Source organism: Brachyistius frenatus, unplaced genomic scaffold, assembly GCF_029030835.1.
Source record: "Brachyistius frenatus isolate BFR_SWC_R1_liver_20210118 unplaced genomic scaffold, ASM2903083v1 Contig_146, whole genome shotgun sequence".
Lineage (NCBI taxonomy): Eukaryota > Metazoa > Chordata > Actinopteri > Embiotocidae > Brachyistius > Brachyistius frenatus.
Genome location: NW_027210745.1, coordinates 796,475 through 814,652, shown reverse-complemented (window position 1 = coordinate 814,652; position 18,178 = coordinate 796,475). Strand labels below are relative to the sequence as shown.

Sequence of the window (18,178 nt, the reverse complement as noted above, 5' to 3'; positions counted from 1 at the left end):
CGGAGGATGAGGAGGACATATGGGACTAAGAGTTTTGTGACCCCCTCAGCCTCCCCGTGCCCATCTGTTCCTTCATCCTTCAGGCTTAACACTGAAGGCAGAAAGGTTTTCAGGACACAGACAGTTTTCAGCACTTCTGCTCTACAGAAAAAAATAGCGCAACATATGTTTAGGGAGAGCCACAGGAATTATGATGAGAATCAAATATTACTTGATGATCTGAAACAGATTATTTATATTTCCCTGATGACATCGTCTGCTAGTTACTACTCAATGAGAGATGGCTGCACGGGACAAATGAGCCACAGCATCCCAAAGTGACACAGATAAGCTAAAATTATAATTGGATTTAGTTAAATGGGTTTCTTTTCTCTCAGACTGGCCTTGTAGTTGGTGCTCACATGTAATGACTAAAATGAGTCAGCAGGCCGAGTTTAGGAGAGAAATATTGAACCACTTGGCAAATCTTCTTAACGAATGAATGAACTTGTAATGTTTCCCCCAAATGAGGCTGTCAAAATTGGGATGAAAATGTACTTAAAAGTAGAAGTGCTCAATGGGAGAAAAAAAGAAAAAATGGCCCTTTGGATTTTACTGTTGAAGTTGGTTGTTTCTATATTTATGTTACAGGGGAGCAACTGATGATCATTCACATCAAGGATTAATAGAATCGTTTCCTTTGAGTTTGTAAATTTCTGAAAATATTCACAAATCCACATCACAATAAGCCAGAACTCAAACCGATACTGTCACACTCAAAACAACGCAAACCTCTAAATTACCCCCAAAATAAATGCAAGTTACTGAAATGAACTATTAAAGGAAAGAAGCAAGTGATCCCATTAGAGAAGGTGGACTCATGTGTGGCATCTTTGCACTTTTCTGTAAATTGACCGATAATGGAGCTAAAACATTTACAAGCATTACGTATGTTTTGTTTAATGAAATTATTGAATGAAATTATAAAGTAATAGCAAGTAACTAAAGCTGTCAGATAGATGTATTAGAGAAGAAGTAGGTCCACCTCAAGTTTGAGTACTTCTAGTTTCTTAGCTGTATGTATATATATGTCTATTTATGTTTTATATGTCTATTTATGTCTGTCTGTTGTTGTTTTTTTTTGCACACAGAGAGAAAAGCTACAACCAGAGTCACCTTCCTTGTATGTGTAACCATACCTGGCCAATATAGCTGTCTGATTTCTGATTTCACCACCGCTGAATTCACGTCCTTTAAAATTAAAAAAAATAAATAAAAAATGACCAAAAACGTCCATGCAAACTGTAAATAAACAGTCTCATGTGCTCATCACGGGGTCCCTGACGAGAAGACAAGAGCCACCGAGTACCTCTCGATCCGGGCTGCAGGATCATGGAGGGGTGGGCGGTCCAACAAAAAAAACAACCCACAACAGACATGCCCGCCCCGCCGACGCTCCCATTGGTGGATCCGGCTGCCGGAGCCGGAGGGTTCTGCTGGGAGGGGTCCGGTGATTGGACCGTGCGGGTCTGTGTGTGCAGGCAGCGCAGCCTGTCCGTTTGAATGTACCGAGGACTGGAGGGGATCATTTCCATGGACCATCTGTCTCACGGGCTGCGCACACAACAAAGAAGGACCCAGGATGGTGTTAGTACATGTTGGATATCTGGTTCTCCCCGTCTTCGGCTCAGTTAGAAACAGAGGTACGACTAGCTTCATGTTCTTCTGTCCTTAACCCTAACACATTTCTCGGCGTTTCTTCTTCTTTTTTTTTTATTTTTAGTTTTTTATATAAATGATGTAAACAGAGCTGACACCTGCTAACTAAAAAAAAAAAAAAAACCCAGCGAGCGGACCGAGGCAGCGTTAGCCGTCTTCGTTAGCTGGACCGTCGCGTCGAAAAAAAAAACCGAGACCGTTTAAAAAAAAAATAAATAAATTAAAAAAAAGGCACTTTACTACTGTGACTCAGGACATTTTTTTTTATTTTTAATTATTCTTCAAAAACAGCCTCGCGAGGATGTCGTGTTAGGGTGTTTTTTTTTTTTTTTCGGGGCCCTGTTAACCGCACCAAATGACCGCAGCTGTCAAATGGCAGCCCCGCTCCTCGGTTACCCTCCGCGGCTGCTCGTCTGTCGTGTTTCACGTCGCCGAACCGGACAAAACCCATCAGATTAATACGAGATCAGCTGTCGCTAATTAGACCTCCCCCCCCCACCTCCACCACCTCCACCACCACCACCACCACCAACAACAACACCACCAACAACTCTTGCCTTTTAATTTATCATCAAGCAAGCCGGCAGGCGTCTGGTATCTGAATCCAACGCTCCTTTGTGTGGTTATATATTTATTTATTTATTTATATTTATTTATTTATTTTTGCGCACGTTTTAACCTCATTTCTGAGATTTTTTTTTTTTTTTTTTTTAGCTTCCAGAACCGCTTCTTCCATCTAAGACAGGCGCTTTTTTAATAGTCGTTTAGATCCGGGATATTGCTGGCTATATTATAAATAGGCTATAAAATGGTGGCATTTTTACTCTTTTAAAAAAAAAATAAATAAATAAAAAAAACTGCCTAATTCGCCGCAGGTGCTCCAAGTAGTAAAAATGTGAACAGCATTAAAAAAAAAAAAAAAGAAAACAAACAACAGCATCATCCTCCACTGCAGCAGGCTACCTGTGTTGATTATGTAATAATAATAGTAATTTGACGTGCATTGTTAAAAAAAAAACAACAACAACAACAACAACTACATGCAGTTAGCACCAATGATTTCATTGTGCTTTTATTTGTGTTCTTTTTTCCTGTTCCATAGTATCGAGGCTGGCTCCACATTCTGCATTTCTCAGACCTTTGTCCCCCTCCATTGTGTAGCTAACGATCATCTGCTGCTGTCTGCCGTAGCCCTCTGCCTGTTCTCTGCATCTAGCTGTATTGTGAACCCCCTTCTTCCTCCATTTCCTTCTTCTTTCCATCCGAAGACGACATTGGCATTAAAAAACAAAACAACAACAACAACAAAAAACAAAACAAAAAACAACACCCGAGTTCCCACTCATACCGTATCCTTCTGTGTAACCGACTAAAGAATAACACTCTCTGTAGAAAACAACAACAAAAACAACCAGTTTTGTCTTTATTTAAAACTGTCATGTTGCTCTTTAGTGAATAACCCATTGTAGCGTGAGACTTTACTACAGACTTGTCATTGTGATTCTCCCATTCAGTGTGGATAGACTACATTCTGCTGTAAATTTCTGTAAAGTGGATGCATTTTTGATCCTCCCCGATTTTCCGATTACAGCCGATTTAAATTACAGTCTCCATCCCCTATTTCCAAAAGGTGCACCTAAAAGCACCGTTTTACCCGAAATCCTGTTATTCTAAAAAAAAAAAAAAAAAAATTGGACAATAACCCGCAGTAGTGAAACCACTGTAACCTGTGTGAGGTTACGGTCCACTGCGCCCGCTCTGGTAGCGTCCAAACAGCTGGTCGTAATCCTATCCATGTGTCAAAGCCTTTGTTCCTTGCTAGCTGAATTGATTTCACAATAAATTGGCGAGACGTAGGTCTAACTCATCTTGCCATTTTAAAAAATAACCCACTGTCATGCACAGCTCCCCCTTCCTCCCCCACCCCTTTCTCAAATCTTTCCTCCGGCACCTCCAGAATGCTATCCATTTTACAGGGATGTGTATATCCTGCACTGCTGTAGAACTCCTTCTAGAATCAAAATGTCTTTTTATTCTTTGTTTGTGGTTTTTTCTACCTTATGTTCTTGTATTAGATCCTAATGCATGGTCATTTTATACTTTTGTTTTTCCACATTGAACAGCAGATTCCAATGTAATCTTTGTGTAGAGATGTCCCTGCTGTACTGAAATGTGCTGTAAGCATACACATCTACTCATTGGATGCTGCTTCTGTTCTGTTAACCCTACAGAGAGCATGGTCAGGCCTTGCCTATGGTCTTTATTTGCATGGTATTATTATGATTATGTAGGCTATATAACTCTTATTATTACTATTATCACACAGTGCCACACATACTAATATTTTCCAATAAAGACTGTAGTTTTCTTCCTAACCTTCAGTGTGCTTTTTGCTGATTTCCATGTGTTCCTCCCCTCCTCCCTCCACACTGTGCTGTCACTGAGACGGTCCCCTCACTCTATATGTGCTCTCATTTCTCAGCTGTCTTTGACAGTTTCTTCAAGTTGCTGCTCTGCTTATTTTTAAAGAAGGGGCAACCAAGTTTTCTATCCATTTAAAAAAAAAAAAAAAAAGAAGCATGTTTATACTGAAACACCAGCATTGATATTTCCTGTCATTCCCTTCTAATCCATACACTATTTATAAAACAAAACAGCTTCCCTCACATTCACTCATTGGTGTTCATTGGTGTTGAGTTAACTTTGGAACCACTGAGCGGATAAAAATCATGTTGTATTTCATTTTCTGTCTTGATAATGTACATGGTGATAAGATCAGTTTTCTGTAAAGTTATCTGAGAAGATGTTTATGGATAAAACAATCCGAGAGAAATCTCCGACTAATCAATGTTCAAAAATCCATAATTTCCCTAACACATTCAGACATAACAAAGGGTTTTACGCCTCGGTGGAAACAAAATGATGCATGAATCGTCTGAAGGTATACCTTGATTTTGCCCCAACCTTTCGTCAGGGTATTGACTGACGAGTATCTAAAGCTAAAAGACCTTTCAAAGTCTCTCTTTATCAAACACTGGGTTGCAATCTTCTGAAAATTGAGTAGTTCTGCACTGAGTTATTAAAGGAGCAGGAAACCCATCTGTTGTCTTTGTGACGGTTCGATGAGAAGATCAATACCACTCATGTCTGTATGAAACACATGAAGGTGCAACCAGTTAGCTTAGCTTAGCACAACAACAAAAGGAAAACAGCCTGACTCTGTCCTACAAAATCCACTCACCAGCTTCACAACGCAACGTTATGTATAAAAACATCAATGCTTTGTGTAGGAGGTTAGTTAACAGGCTAATTTTTGTCTGTAAAAACTACAACATTTCATTGTTGTACTTCAATTGTGTCTGGGCTAAACAAACACCAGATCATGTGTTAAATTAATGAGCTGTAAAGGGAGTTGTAAGCAGATTTTGTTACTGTTTGTCCTCAGTGTCTTTATGTAATGCTGAAGGCAACAAGCCTCTTAACTTGTCTTTTTCTTGTTAATTAAAAGAATAGATCTTGACACATTTTTAAACTAGAAGGGCACTCGAAGAGCGCAGACCTCTGCCTGGACCAGTTGTCTACTAAATCTTGAATTGTGGCTCTTAAAATCACTGGTTAGAGTTCTCCCCTATGAAACCACTGCCCTTAGTGATCTTTAAGGACTATTTCCTGTATGTGTATCCCAGAGGATTAATGCTACCTGTGAATGTGGATTATGACACAGGGTCATCCTATTTGTAGAATGGACTATGTTTGTTTTTTTGTCACAATTGAACTTTACTACCCCTTACTGGATTTAAAGATGTATGGCACTTAGCAGACCAAATGGCCTAATTCGCAGTGTTGACAAAAGCCAGAAATTATTTGCCCCGTGATTTCGATCTGCTCCAAAATTGAATGGGTTCTTCCTCGGCCCGTGCTACACTCTTCCACCAATTTTCATGAAAATCGGTTTGTTTTTTCCGTCATCCTGGCAGCAAACAAACAAACAAACTTTGCCAAAAACATAACTGTCTCAGCACAAGTGATCAACTTTTAAATCACAAAGAGGCTTTTTTCAGCCCGCGGTTTTATAATGTGAAAACATATTAATACATCATGTAGTCGCACGCCTTTGTAGCCTGTCACCATAGCATAAATAAACCCAATTAGGCTCACATTACTGTACAAGTGCCGTTAAGGCTTTGAATTATTTATGAAACATGGAGTGACATTACTTTAACTAAAAGTCTTAGAGGTTTTTGTAAATTATAATATTTCACTTGATGGTGTCTACAAAAAATATTTAATTACACACCTGCTGTATGCACATAAGTTCAGTTTTTTCCCTTTAAATGTTCAGTTTTTAAATGTGCTGTCTGGCCTTTAAGTGGTGCGCTCACTTTATACACAGCATTAAAAGCCTCTGAAAAGTTTGAAAGTCGGACAATTAGTCACAACATGCAGCGTGGGGCCCTGCTGTTATAAACTTCAAGTATTTAGATGCCCATTTTAAATCTATTCTACCGAAATGTAAACAGTTTTAGAGTCGGGGACTTGGCTGCGGTCCACTTCTGACCATTTGAGCCCTACATGTGTTCACGATGTCCGAAATAGTTATTTATGTGCAGACACACAAAGTGTGCCCGAGACGCAGCCGTGTGTGCTCGGCAAATTTCTCCACCGGCTACGGCAACAGACTTTTAAATAACCCAACAGCTGTAATGCATATGTTGTTCCACAGTAGCTGCGCTGGCACAGGCCGACGCTAAGGTCACAAAAGTCTTCCACCCACATGTCTGGCCAGAGTACAGAAGCAAGGTCAGTGAAGAGAGTGCAAAGCATGTGTCACGCAGAGCTGTTTGTATGCAGGTTCTCAGTCCAGCTCTACAACAGAGAGGCTGATTTCTTCCTCTCCGACGGAGAGAGTTTACCACACACCAGCAGGTGTGGTGATTGTGGCGTGTCACATGATGGAAGCTCACCAGACAGGCAGAGGACAGGATTGTGTGTGGAGGAGGTGTGAATTGTAAAGCTGCAGTGATGGAAGCAGGAAGAGGGTGAGGGAGAGAGGCTCCATGTCAGACTGCTGCAGTCGCAAGTGGGCGGGGCCTCGCGAGCTGTCACTCACACTGGGACACCATGCCGCAGCCACACTGTGGGGGAGGGGCTGCCGGTGCAGCAGCTCTGGGGTGAGGTGTGTGTGTGTATGTGTGTGTGTGAGGGGAGGGGGGGGGTATGTTCTGCACCAATCAGGCATTTCATGTCTGCAAATCGAAGCAGAGATGTAACAATAACAGCATCAGGGCTGTTTCCTGCCGGCTCTCTCTGCAGTATGTCAAATATTAATGTCAGCGGTTCACGTTGTGGAAGAGCCCACAGACAAATAATTTGATATCTACCCTGAGCTTCACACGGAGTCCGGTCTTACCGGGTCACAGGCTTCATACAACACCGATGTGGAGCCTCCAACCAATCCAAACCACCAGTCTGCCATTTCTGCTCTACTTCCTCAGCCAAATGTTGTTTTCAGTTTGCTCAAGGCTGTCGGTGCTCACTGGCATTACACGTCCCAAGGCTACATTCAACCAAGCAAAACCGTGCAAATATGTCACTTCGGCAATGACGAAAGGAACGGTTTGACATTCAGAGAAATATTCCTATTTGCTCTGCAAATGTCTCTGTTAAAAGATAAAAACATTCTCCTATCTCCACTTCTAAAGCCCACTAAACAGTTATACTTTTATTTAATTCACCTAAAAAAAAAAAAAAAGTGTTGAAATGATAATTTGCCATTTTAAGGGGAACAAACTATTTTATGTCTTTGATGGAGCTGTAACTTGATCTCAGCTGCTTTAACAGTTTGATTTTTGTGCAAAAATAATCAAACGAGGTCATTTTGATGAGCGAGCTTTAGTAACCATAATACACGGTCAGGCTATCCGTTTCTCTTTGTTTCCAGGCTGTGCTAAGCTAAGCTAACCAGCCATTGTAAGGAAAAAAAAAACTTGCTATGAACACATTCTCTAATTTATTGAACCGTTGAAATGAAATAAAATAAATATTTAGATGTAGGCTACATTTTTGTCAGTCATGGGATTTTGCGTTTACTTGGACAAACGCCAGATTTCTTGCCTGGAATATATGACGTACTTGATCATTTGTAAATTAGACCTCGACTCAGTAAACCGTCTACTGTTAATTCAATTTGTCAGCAAATGTTAAATATATGACAAACCATTAACTAACTGCCAAATCCTCCTCCTTGCTCATATTAGACATACGCCGTCAGCCCATATTACTCTTCAGCAGATACACTCAGCCTGATTGAACTCGAAACTGTTTACATCATCACTTGAATGAACTCTACTTATTGACGGGCCGTGGAAAAAACCCAATACTGAGGTATTTTATTACACGGTGCACTCTCCGTCCTCCAGACCCGGCTGCCTGCGTCCCGCTCCAGAAAGCTGGAAAGCTGTAATGGGAGGTGGAAGAAGTAATTGTTTGCCCCCATCTCACCCTCCTCCCGAGCCCTCGTTTCTCGGGCTGCAGAGTAATTTCTATCGATCGTTTTGTGCGAGTGTGCCACCGAGGAGACTCGGTGAGACTTTCCACGCGATCCCTCGTCTCCGCCTCGGACAGGAAGGCGTGAGGGAGAGGTAGAAACGGAGGCACGTCATCTTTTTAAGCCCATTTTAATTTGCCTCACTGTTATCAGAGTTCTTCAATGAGAAATCTACAGTTTAAGATGTTCCTTCCAAACAGCAGACATAAATAACAGAGCACAGATCTATTAAGGTAACGAGCGATGGAGCGCAGACGAGCCTCGCTGCTGTAGATCTTCTTGGGAGGGGGGGAGTTAGTGAAGATGGGTCTTTCCTGCTGGCTGCTATCATGACGAGTGGAGCGGCAGGCCGCTGGGTTCAATCTGGGTTTAGATGGAGCTCCACAGGGGGTCTCAATGTCTGTCATCGTCCATCTGCTGTCTTGTCTGTCTTGTCTCTTCCCGTGTCATGTCTCTGCTATTTTTTATGCGTCCTCCACGTTACCTGTTCTCGGCTGTACGTGAATGTGCCTCCTCCAGCGTGTTGCTGCGTGATGTTTCTGTCTCTGTGGTGTTTTGTTTAAATTTAAAAGTAATCACAAAGGCTCAACTTTGATCACTCGCACTTATTTCCCACAGGAGCACACTTCACCAGGCATCAACACAGCCATGCTACCTCCTGCCGACACTTTCACCTGGGCGCTCCCCAGGCGCCCATCTCAGCCGAGTTCCCTCTAGGACACGCCAGCCAGCCCCCGCAGACGGGCCTGGCCCCGCACCTCCCCGCCGCGCACCATCCGCCCCTCACTGCCCTGCCTGCACCCCCTCAGTTCCAGGATGTGCCGGGGCCTTCATTCCTACCTCAGGCCTTACACCAGCAATACCTCATCCAGCAGCAGCTCCTCGAAGCGCAGCATCGCAGGATCCTCCCGCACTCCAGGTAGTAATACAACCAAATACAAACACAGGCGCACGGGGAACCAGGCCAAACGTTTTTATCTAATCGTTTTCTCTAATTGCAGAAGAACCCAGGAGCGTATTCCCCTGAACCCTCACCGACTGCGTTCTGGCTTCGAGTTCTCCCCTCCCCTCCATCTCCCCCAGCCAATGACACAGCAACCGCGGTACCTGGCCGAAGGCACCGACTGGTGAGTCGCCGTCGGAGATTAACGAGAATCCCGCAGAGCTGAGAAATTATCCCGAGCTCTCATCTCCGCACCCATCTGTCCGCCTGTCACGTTGGGAGATGACGCTGATTTAGTGGCCCACCTCTCTTTCTGCAGGGATCTCAGCGTAGATGCCGGCCTGCCTCACCATCAGTACCAGCTCCACCAGCTTCCGCAGCACTATCAGCATTACCTGGCCTCCCCTCGAATGCACCACTTCCCCAGGAACACATCCTCTGCACAAGTGGTATGTTGGTCCCAGACTGTGCTGCTGTTTTTTTTTTGTTTTTTTTTAGTTCATCCAAAATTTTGTAATTTTCTAGACAGCCGTAATAAAGACGGGGAAAGATAATGACTTGCAGTAAAGGTCAAATCAAACCAGGGACTTGCCGCCGAAGGCATTTGCACCAGACTGTTTCCTAATCTAGGACTGTGGATGAAACACTGAAGGGCTTTTGATATGAAACAATACAGAAAGTTCTGGCACTCAGCCCGCCTATGATGACTTTGGCCGTTTTCTCAGGAATTATGCACACTTTGTAGAAAAAGCAGACAATTCGTTTGTATTAATTGACTGAATATTTCATGATAGCATGAATTTAATAAGCACTAGACATAGTTGGGAGGACAAACAACACTGCTATTAATAGTAAGATATTTGCATACTTACAGAAATGGCACCATGTTGTTCTGGGGTTAGACTGAATGCTGGCCGACGGTGTTTTCGCTAATGCTAACGTTACATTAATTGGCTCTTTGCTGCTTCCTGCTCCTGGTTGAGGTGGATTTGACAAAGCGCTGTGTCATCATACGACTCTGTTTGTATTCTCTTCGTGCTCTTTTGGAGCCAAGCCAACGTTATTAAGGGTAATGTAAAGTAACTCAGACTAGCCGCCGACAGAGGGAAGCAGCCAGCAGGAGCACAGCGGGGCGAGATTCGATTGGTCAGATGCAAACGCACGCAGAACTCTCCGCGTCTGTGATTGGTTGGTTCACTTTCAATTAACTGGTCACACACACACACACACACACACACAAACAACGTAACAAAAGTCGCGGGATTTCAGAGTAAAACGTAGAAGTTTGGGCCGGTACTCACTTCAAGAGCTGCACACTAGGACATGATTTTAATAATTGTGTCAGGAGTTTTGAGCCTTCAGCAGCATGATTTTGATGTTTAGCAAATGGAAACACGGCTTTGATTTTTGTGTCACTTTCAAGGTCGTCAAAAATAAGGTTTCCAAAAAAATGCATCAAAACAATATGATTGCTGATATATTTTGTTTTACTAGGTCGTGCATGAAATACGAAACTACCCGTACCCCCAGCTGCATCTGCTGGCACTGCAAAGTCTGAATCCTTCGAGGCATGCCACGGCTGTGCGGGAAAGTTACGAGGTAAATCTGCCTTAAATCATATTTACGTTAAACTTCCCGTCCCTCCGTCTGACCCTGTACTCTCCTGCTGCAAAGAAACGATGCCAAATTTGTGCCACCCGATCTGCTCTACGTATTCTAGTTGGTATCTATTTGGTAGCTGTTCTGTAGCTTTCCATCGAATCACATGATCTTCACCAGCAGATGGATTTGACTGAAAATGTACATATTTGAACTTGTTGTTTGAGCAGGAGTTGCTGCAGCTGGAGGACCGGCTGGGCAGCGTCAGCAGAGGAGCCATCCAGACAACTATAGAGAGATTCACCTTTCCACACAAATACAAGAAGGTACGGCGGTAAATAACACGCAGAGACACAACCTGGTGAAGATATTAACCCTTTGTTTGACCCCGGCTTTTGTCCGTTTGAAATCCGACCTGCTAACAGAGAAAGCCCCTGCAACTGAAGATCGGGGTGGAGGAGGAAACGGATGTGGATGAGAAATGCACCATCTGTTTGTCCATGCTGGAAGACGGAGAGGACGTCAGGTGAGAAATGCTCCTCAAGTCACCGAAATGCGGTCGGGAAATATCCTTAATCTCCGTCTATGGACGAGCAGAATGATACCACACTGACGTCTGTATGGTAAATCTGAGGCCACATCGAGCCGTTGTTTGGCTTAGCTTGGCATAAACGATGTAAATCTGGTCCCCATACAGTAGCAAAATTACTGATTAGCAAATTCAAGTGTAAAAGTGACAATTTGCCGTGATTTCAGGGGACTATATCTTTGCTGTGAGCAGTTGCCAAGCAACTAGCGGAGACTTCAGGGAAGTTAATGGTGGCAGCCAAGAAACAGTCCAATATTTAACCCCCCATATATTAACACTTTGGTTACAGTTAAGTTTTGTTTTTCCAGTGGAATAATTAAACTATGATATTAATGAGCTCTAGAGATGCTGTGCTGCTTAATGATGTCCACATTCATGTTCATTTTTAACTCCTGCTGGAGTTTCATGAAACGCCATAAAAATGAGAAAAAAAAAAAATGGTTTAAAAAGCAAACGTTTTCTGAGCTCTGCTGAAAACTTCTCAGTCATGAGGTCATGTGACTTACAATACAAACTCGATCATCTTTATGAAACCCGTAATTACATTAAGTAACATGCATTATAATATTGCATCGACATAAAAAAATAAATAAACGACTTTACAGCAATGAAAAAAATATTCTGCATGTTGAGTACCCGGGTTGTTATGGCAACCTGTACACACCAGCGTTATATTAGCCAGCTACATGAAGCTATCTTCATATTTAATGCACAGGCATGAAGTGGTCTCAGTTTTCTCATCCATACTTCCCAAAATGTGGATCTACTCCTTTAAGCTCTGAAACGAGCGCACCGACTTGCATTTTAAACCAAGTTGGGGGAGTGAGTTTGAGGGAATAAGAGCTGTGCCCTGGGATGGGGGAGAGGGGGTCGGCTTACGGCATATGGAGTCTCAGCTGTCCGAGAGGCGTGTGGGACTGATGACTCAACAGAAGTCGTCTCCGCATGCCTGAGTGAACAAAATCCCTGCTCGTCTCCGAACTTCTTTAACAAGCACATAGCCGTACGCACCGGGAGACTCATGCTCGCCCATGTGAATCAACATTGACCCCGTGCTCCTCTGCCTGTCTGTCTCCCAGGAGATTGCCCTGCATGCACCTCTTCCATCAGGGCTGCGTGGACCAATGGCTGGCCACCAGCAGGAAGTGTCCAATCTGCCGAGTTGACATCGAAACACAGCTGAACCCTGACAGCTGATGAGATTCGACCCCTGGTGATTCAATCACCCCCGTGTGGTTCCTGCTCTCTTCCACCCCGGCCGGCCCGCCCGCCCGCCGGCCTCCACCCCTCCCGCCCTCCACACCCCCGTTGGGTGCTTTGCCAAATGTCTCCCAGACTTCATGTGACATCACCACCCTTCTGACTCGCGCTTTACTGAGCCAAGCCAGGATAACTAACTGCACGAGAGCCCGCGAAGGACTCTCTTTATATAGAAGCACATCCCTCTGGAAGCAAAAGACACGCAAAACACACACACATACTCATGTACACAGGGTTTACTTGTAGCTTGCTGGTCGTAAGTGGGGTGTTGTTGCTGTTGTGGTGTTGTACTGTAGGTAGCCCCGGGCTGTGTAGCATGTCCTCAAAGCCATGACTTAATGTCCTGAGAGTGGAAAAACGCATAACCCCACACTGAGCTGGCTACGTTTCTCTCTCTCTCTCTCTCTCTCTCTCTCTCTCTCTCTCTCTCTCTCTATATATATATATATATATATATATATATATATATATATATATATACACACACATCTATATATATTTCTCTCCTTTCAAACACACATCAATCAGAGTAAATATTCTGCCACACAAGAAAGCTTAACAGAAACTAAACGCTCTGATGCCATGTTTACCTAAAGATCATTTGTGGTCGTAGTAGAGTAGCAGTAACCAACAAGTGATACGTGGTGCGCTGCCGCCTTCGTGGGGCCGAGCGCCGGCTAGCTGAGTGTTTTAATTCTATCATGCAGCTTTGACATTTTGCAATACAGTTGTACATTTGGGTTGGTGTCATGTGAGATGGTGTCATGTGAGTAGGTCTCTTTCACTGCTGTTGAAAACAGAACTCAGTGATTGAGTTGTTTTTGTGTTTCAAATTTTTTGTTTTTTTTATATATAAAAAAAAAAAAATAGGTAGAAAGTGTTTTACCAAAATGCATTATGTCACGGTGTAGCTTGAATCTGCGCACAGATTTTGTGTGTGTGTGTGTGTGTGTGTGTGTGTGTGTGTGTGTGTGTGTGTGTGTGTGTGTGTGTGTGTGTGTGAGACGCAAAGAATGTGTCTAACAAACGTGTGGATGTCGAACATGCAAATGTGAGTGTGTTTTCAAGACTTTAACTCACTGTAGGTTTATTAGCATGGCCACTGGAGTGCTTATACAACACAAAGCCAAAAAAAAAAAAAAAAAAATTAAAACAGGATGGGAAAAAGGAAACTAGAAACTATCATGCACTGCAGAGCGAGGTGGGAGGATTTAGCAGCCCTTGCACCTGCATTTCCGCCTGGCGCGGGGCCAGTGGATGAACAGCCTGTGCTAAAAATGCATGTTTCATTGTGGACTCGGGCTGTTAGCTTTGGTAGCGTTACTTCAATTTAAAAAAAGGTACAGAGACGCCTGCGCATGACTTAGTTAATCTGAGCTGTGACTATCTTCTCTACACTAACAAACAAACAACAACAACAACAAAAAAAAGCCAGTCAGTGGTTGCTCCCCTGACTCGTAGCGTGTGTTCATCCTGTCCCCTTTGGTGGCAACGATGGGATCCTCTTTTTTGATGTTTACCTTATTGCCTAAAGAACAAGCACATGTGACAATAGTTATAGCAACAAAAGTTTCTCCTTGGTATTGCATTTGCGTTGGTTTATATTTAGGTATTCATGCAGTGTTTGAGCTGGGAGAGGAGCTTGCGTATTGATCTTGTGTATTTGTGTGACAGACCTCCCCTCGTGGTTGCTATGCTGGTTGCTATGCTGTATTGCTAGAACATGTAGAACGTGGTGCGACGGAGGCAGCCTCCATCTCTCAGTGCACACAGACGCGAGACGACGCGACAGCAGGAAAACATTCGGGCTGTTAAAACAAGTCGAATCCTTCGCTCACTCCCCACCAACACTTCTTCTTTTATTTTTTTTTTTTTTTTTTTCCTCTTTGTGTCAGCTTGTCACTTCAGTTGAACAGAGCTCCGTGTTAAAGGACCAGTGTGCAGGATTTAGGGCCATCTATTAGCAGGAAGTGAATATAATATTCGTATTGTTATTCATAGTGTATGATCAAAACTTAGAATCGTGTTTTGGTTCAATTAGAATGACCTCCGCATATTTACACAGGGGGAATTGGTGCTAGATTGGATCAGCCGGACTGAAGCACGCACTAAACTCTACTCTGCTGTGATTGGTTGTTTTACTGTCCATCAACTGGTCCCTAATCCGATCCAAGTGGGAACCCACCCATCGGTTTGTGGACTTCCATTTGAAAGCTTCGAGTCTCGCACTTTGGTCGTCGCCGTCTTGTTTTTTTGGTGACCATGTTTAGACGAGCTGGGGAGGTGATTGAGGACACTACGCCCCGCCTACCTATAACAGCAACCTGCCTGCCCTCCAGGCATGTCAATCAAACCAGACATATCTAATTAACCAATTGACTATAAGTATTTCATAAGAATATTTTCAGGCTTTTTGAATGGGAGTCTATTGAAGCCAGAGTTTGTTTTTTTTAAACCAGCCACTAGTGGCCGTCAGTAGCATTGCACTGGGTGGGTTGCCACTCAATTAGCTTCAGTTTTTAGACCCTGAGACTACAGCCATTTTATTATACAGTCAACAATCCTAACCCTAAATTTAATTCTCCCACAGCGTAACAACCAATTTCAAGCGGAGCATCTCTCCCGCTGATCCAATCTAGCACCAGCCCATCGAGAGCAGGTCCTCCTCCACGGAGCCCAAATTGGACAATTTAATCCCCGACTCTCGAGAGCATCAGTAGATTCTCCCAGAAGTTTGTTGGAAGTTGAGGTGAGGAGTATTCAGTTGGTTGCAATATGCACCAAATGCCACTAAACCCTACACACTGCTCCTTTAAAGGATGCCTTTAGGACCCTCCCCGTCCTATGCACTGTGATAAGAAAGAATAAGACTTGGGTCAGGGACTCTTTGAGCGCCGTGGGCCGAGGATCAATTAACAAGGATTACTTCTCCCTGTCTTGTGCACTGCCAGTGTTGACACTGCCTCCTCCTGTAGTGGAGTCATCCGTGATGAAGTTTTCATAGTTTACACAGGGTGTTGTCAGTTGAGATGCCTTAAGTATTTAACAATCATAATTTATTACTAACTGTAGATATTGTCGGTACGTATTTAATTTTATATAGTTTTTTTGTTTTTTTGAAGGGTGGGGGGGGGGCGACTGAATCATAATTTATTTATTTAGAAATAACACAAAAACGCTATGAAAAAAAAACTATTACCTCATTTTTGCATTGTTTTAAATGGGAATGCTTTGCATGCAGTTGTACTTTTTGGAACACTAAAAGCAAAAAACGAACAAAAAGAAAAAAAGGTCCCTGCTGTTTGATCTCCACAAGCTGGCTGTGCGATGTTTACTGTCCAAGGCTGAGCTACTGAGCCCGCTCTCCCTCTCTCTCTCTCTCTCTCCCTATCTCTTTATCTCTATGTCTCTCTCTCTCTCTCTCTCTCTCTCTCTCTCTCTCTCATGTGGTGCTGTGGATCTTGGTTACATTCCATTCAATGCAATTCTCTCTGATCCCCCATGCTGTGATGTAGTGAACAAACTGCAATGAAGTGAATTGGTTTTAGTTTGTGATCTTTTCTTTTATAGTTTTGCACTCACTTGTTTAAATATGGGAACCCTCTCACTGGCAAAAAAAAAAAAAAAAAAAAAAAAAGATGATTTCAACTTTACTGGCTGTTATTTTTTACGCTCAGCTTCTCACAATGCACTATGGGTCTTAACGAAGCATGTTCCTTCGCTTTAACTCTTTGTATCTCTCTTTTGATTCTCATCTCTCTGGTGTTTCTCTTCGGTTGTTTTTTCCAAAATAGTTTGTAGACTTTTAGCATAACAAGTGCCTCGCTTTAGGTGTTAGGAGATATTTCCATATTACTGAAACCATTTAAAAAAAAAAAAACCAACAACAATCAATCCATGAAGCCACCATGCCTTATTGGTTGCATAGTTAAATAAATGAACGGTACATGAAGGAAAGCTAAGACAACAGGTGTCTATAAAAGCCATTATACTCAAAAATTCAAGTAAAACTGTTCAAAATAGTTGCTGGTTTGTAGGATGAAGCATTACAACTGTGGAAATAGTTTTGGCTATGAAGAGGCATGTTTCACTGTGGTCTTTACAAATACTTCGGTAATCTTTCTTTGGTTCATTTCTTGGTTCCTGTTCTTTCATTTGTCTGATTTTACCGTCCGTCCGTCCGTCCGTCCGTCCGTCTGTCCTCTCCGAAATTGTCCTGTGTTTCCTTTCACAGACTAACAGGAAGGCAAGAATCTTAAAGCACAACCTTTTCTAAAAAATGCATGTTTTTCTCAGGTTTCAATATAGTCTCAATGGTTTTAATAGTATATGGTGAAAATATATACAAAGAATATAACAGAATAAAAAAAAAGTATTAATTTTGTTGCTGCTTGAATCTGAAAAACAAAACTGAAGAGAAAATATCCCAAAAAGTGCCAGTGAAAGGGCTGCCGCCATCCTTGTATGAAAATCTGCTGTTTAGCTGTGACTGCGCAATGTTTTTCAATATAGGATATTTTATCTGAAAATAGAACTATTTATCATTAATATTAAAGCAATAGCGCATTAATGGTGGTGAGTGTGTTGATGAAGAAATGGATGAGCATATTATGGGTAAATGTTAGATTCACATTTGGTGGAATTTTGTACTTTATTTATTATTACTACTACTAATAATGATCGCAAAAGTTGCATTGCTAAACCCAAACTGTTCTGTTTTGTTTTTTAATTTTATTTCATGGCTTGTATATTATCCTTTTATATGTGCTCTTTTTGTAATAAACCTGATAAAATGGAGAAGTACCTGTTTTTGCGTGTTGTGTTTTGGTCTCAGATTTCAAATTGTAAAACTGACACTTGATGTTTTCTTCCATTAGAAACATTTTAGGTGTCTTGTGGATCAATTTCTACATTATTTATCAAATTTCAAAATGTGTACATGTATGTGTATAAAGTCATAGTTTTACTAAACTTTAAAGGAGATTTTTTTTTGGACCAAAGAACAAGCTGTAAAAATAAAATGAAACAAAACACATCATTTCCTCATAAATTTGCTTTGACAAACAACTCAGCAAACAGTTTTCCAAACAGAATAACATTAGTATTATATTGTTCCCCATTTAATCCAAGTCCAGTTATATCGCTCTGTTTATCTATTTCAAATCTGTTTCCTAGGTTGACAAATGCTACCAATTGTTTGCTAACTTTGTCTGTCCGTTAGCGTTTGGTGCTGGACAAGCTGCAAGCGGCGTTTAAATCAGAACATCTTCACTAAAACAGCTCCTTCATCCCAGATGTATAACACCTGTCAGGTCACTCGATGAAAGGGTTTCCACTGTAACACTTAACTGCAGCACACAAGTGTTTTTTTCACAGCAATAACACCACCACAGCTTCACTGTAAGATTTGTTTTGCCAAAGTTCAGAGATTATTGATTTCGTGCAGTTTTGCATAAATGCGGTGATGATAATAGTCCAAGATTATGAAAAACGCATTGTTTTTAGTCAAATAACAGCAAACGACATCGTAAGTAACATTACA

At 42.2% G+C, this 18,178-nt stretch overlaps 1 protein-coding gene across 4 annotated transcripts; it reads left to right on the top strand.

Moving 5' to 3' along the window:
* Positions 1–1,465: 1,465 nt before the first annotated feature.
* On the top strand, positions 1,466–17,436 carry ark2ca (arkadia (RNF111) C-terminal like ring finger ubiquitin ligase 2Ca). Of its 4 annotated transcripts, XM_069715663.1 has the most exons (9): positions 1,590–1,682; positions 2,801–4,639; positions 8,864–9,164; positions 9,247–9,372; positions 9,508–9,637; positions 10,683–10,787; positions 11,018–11,113; positions 11,213–11,313; positions 12,456–17,436. In XM_069715663.1, exons 2-9 carry the CDS (start codon positions 4,618–4,620, stop codon positions 12,571–12,573), a joined length of 999 nt encoding a protein of 332 aa, XP_069571764.1. In that variant the 5' UTR covers positions 1,590–1,682; positions 2,801–4,617; the 3' UTR covers positions 12,574–17,436. The 4 variants fall into 4 exon arrangements, with proteins under 4 accessions (XP_069571766.1, XP_069571765.1, XP_069571764.1 ...); XM_069715665.1 differs by lacking the exon at positions 2,801–4,639 and having other exon boundaries at positions 1,466–1,682; XM_069715666.1 differs by lacking the exons at positions 1,590–1,682; positions 2,801–4,639 and adding an exon at positions 6,729–6,869.
* Positions 17,437–18,178: the final 742 nt, after the last annotated feature.

Excerpts from the sequence above, each read along its gene's own strand:
- ark2ca (XM_069715665.1), top strand. The coding sequence starts at position 1,622 with ATGGTGTTAGTACATGTTGGATATCTGGTTCTCCCCGTCTTCGGCTCA. Across the intron at positions 1,683-8,863 it reads CGGCTCAGTTAGAAACAGAG|GAGCACACTTCACCAGGCAT; the intron begins GTACGACTAGCT and ends TATTTCCCACAG. Across the intron at positions 10,788-11,017 it reads CTGTGCGGGAAAGTTACGAG|GAGTTGCTGCAGCTGGAGGA; the intron begins GTAAATCTGCCT and ends TTGTTTGAGCAG.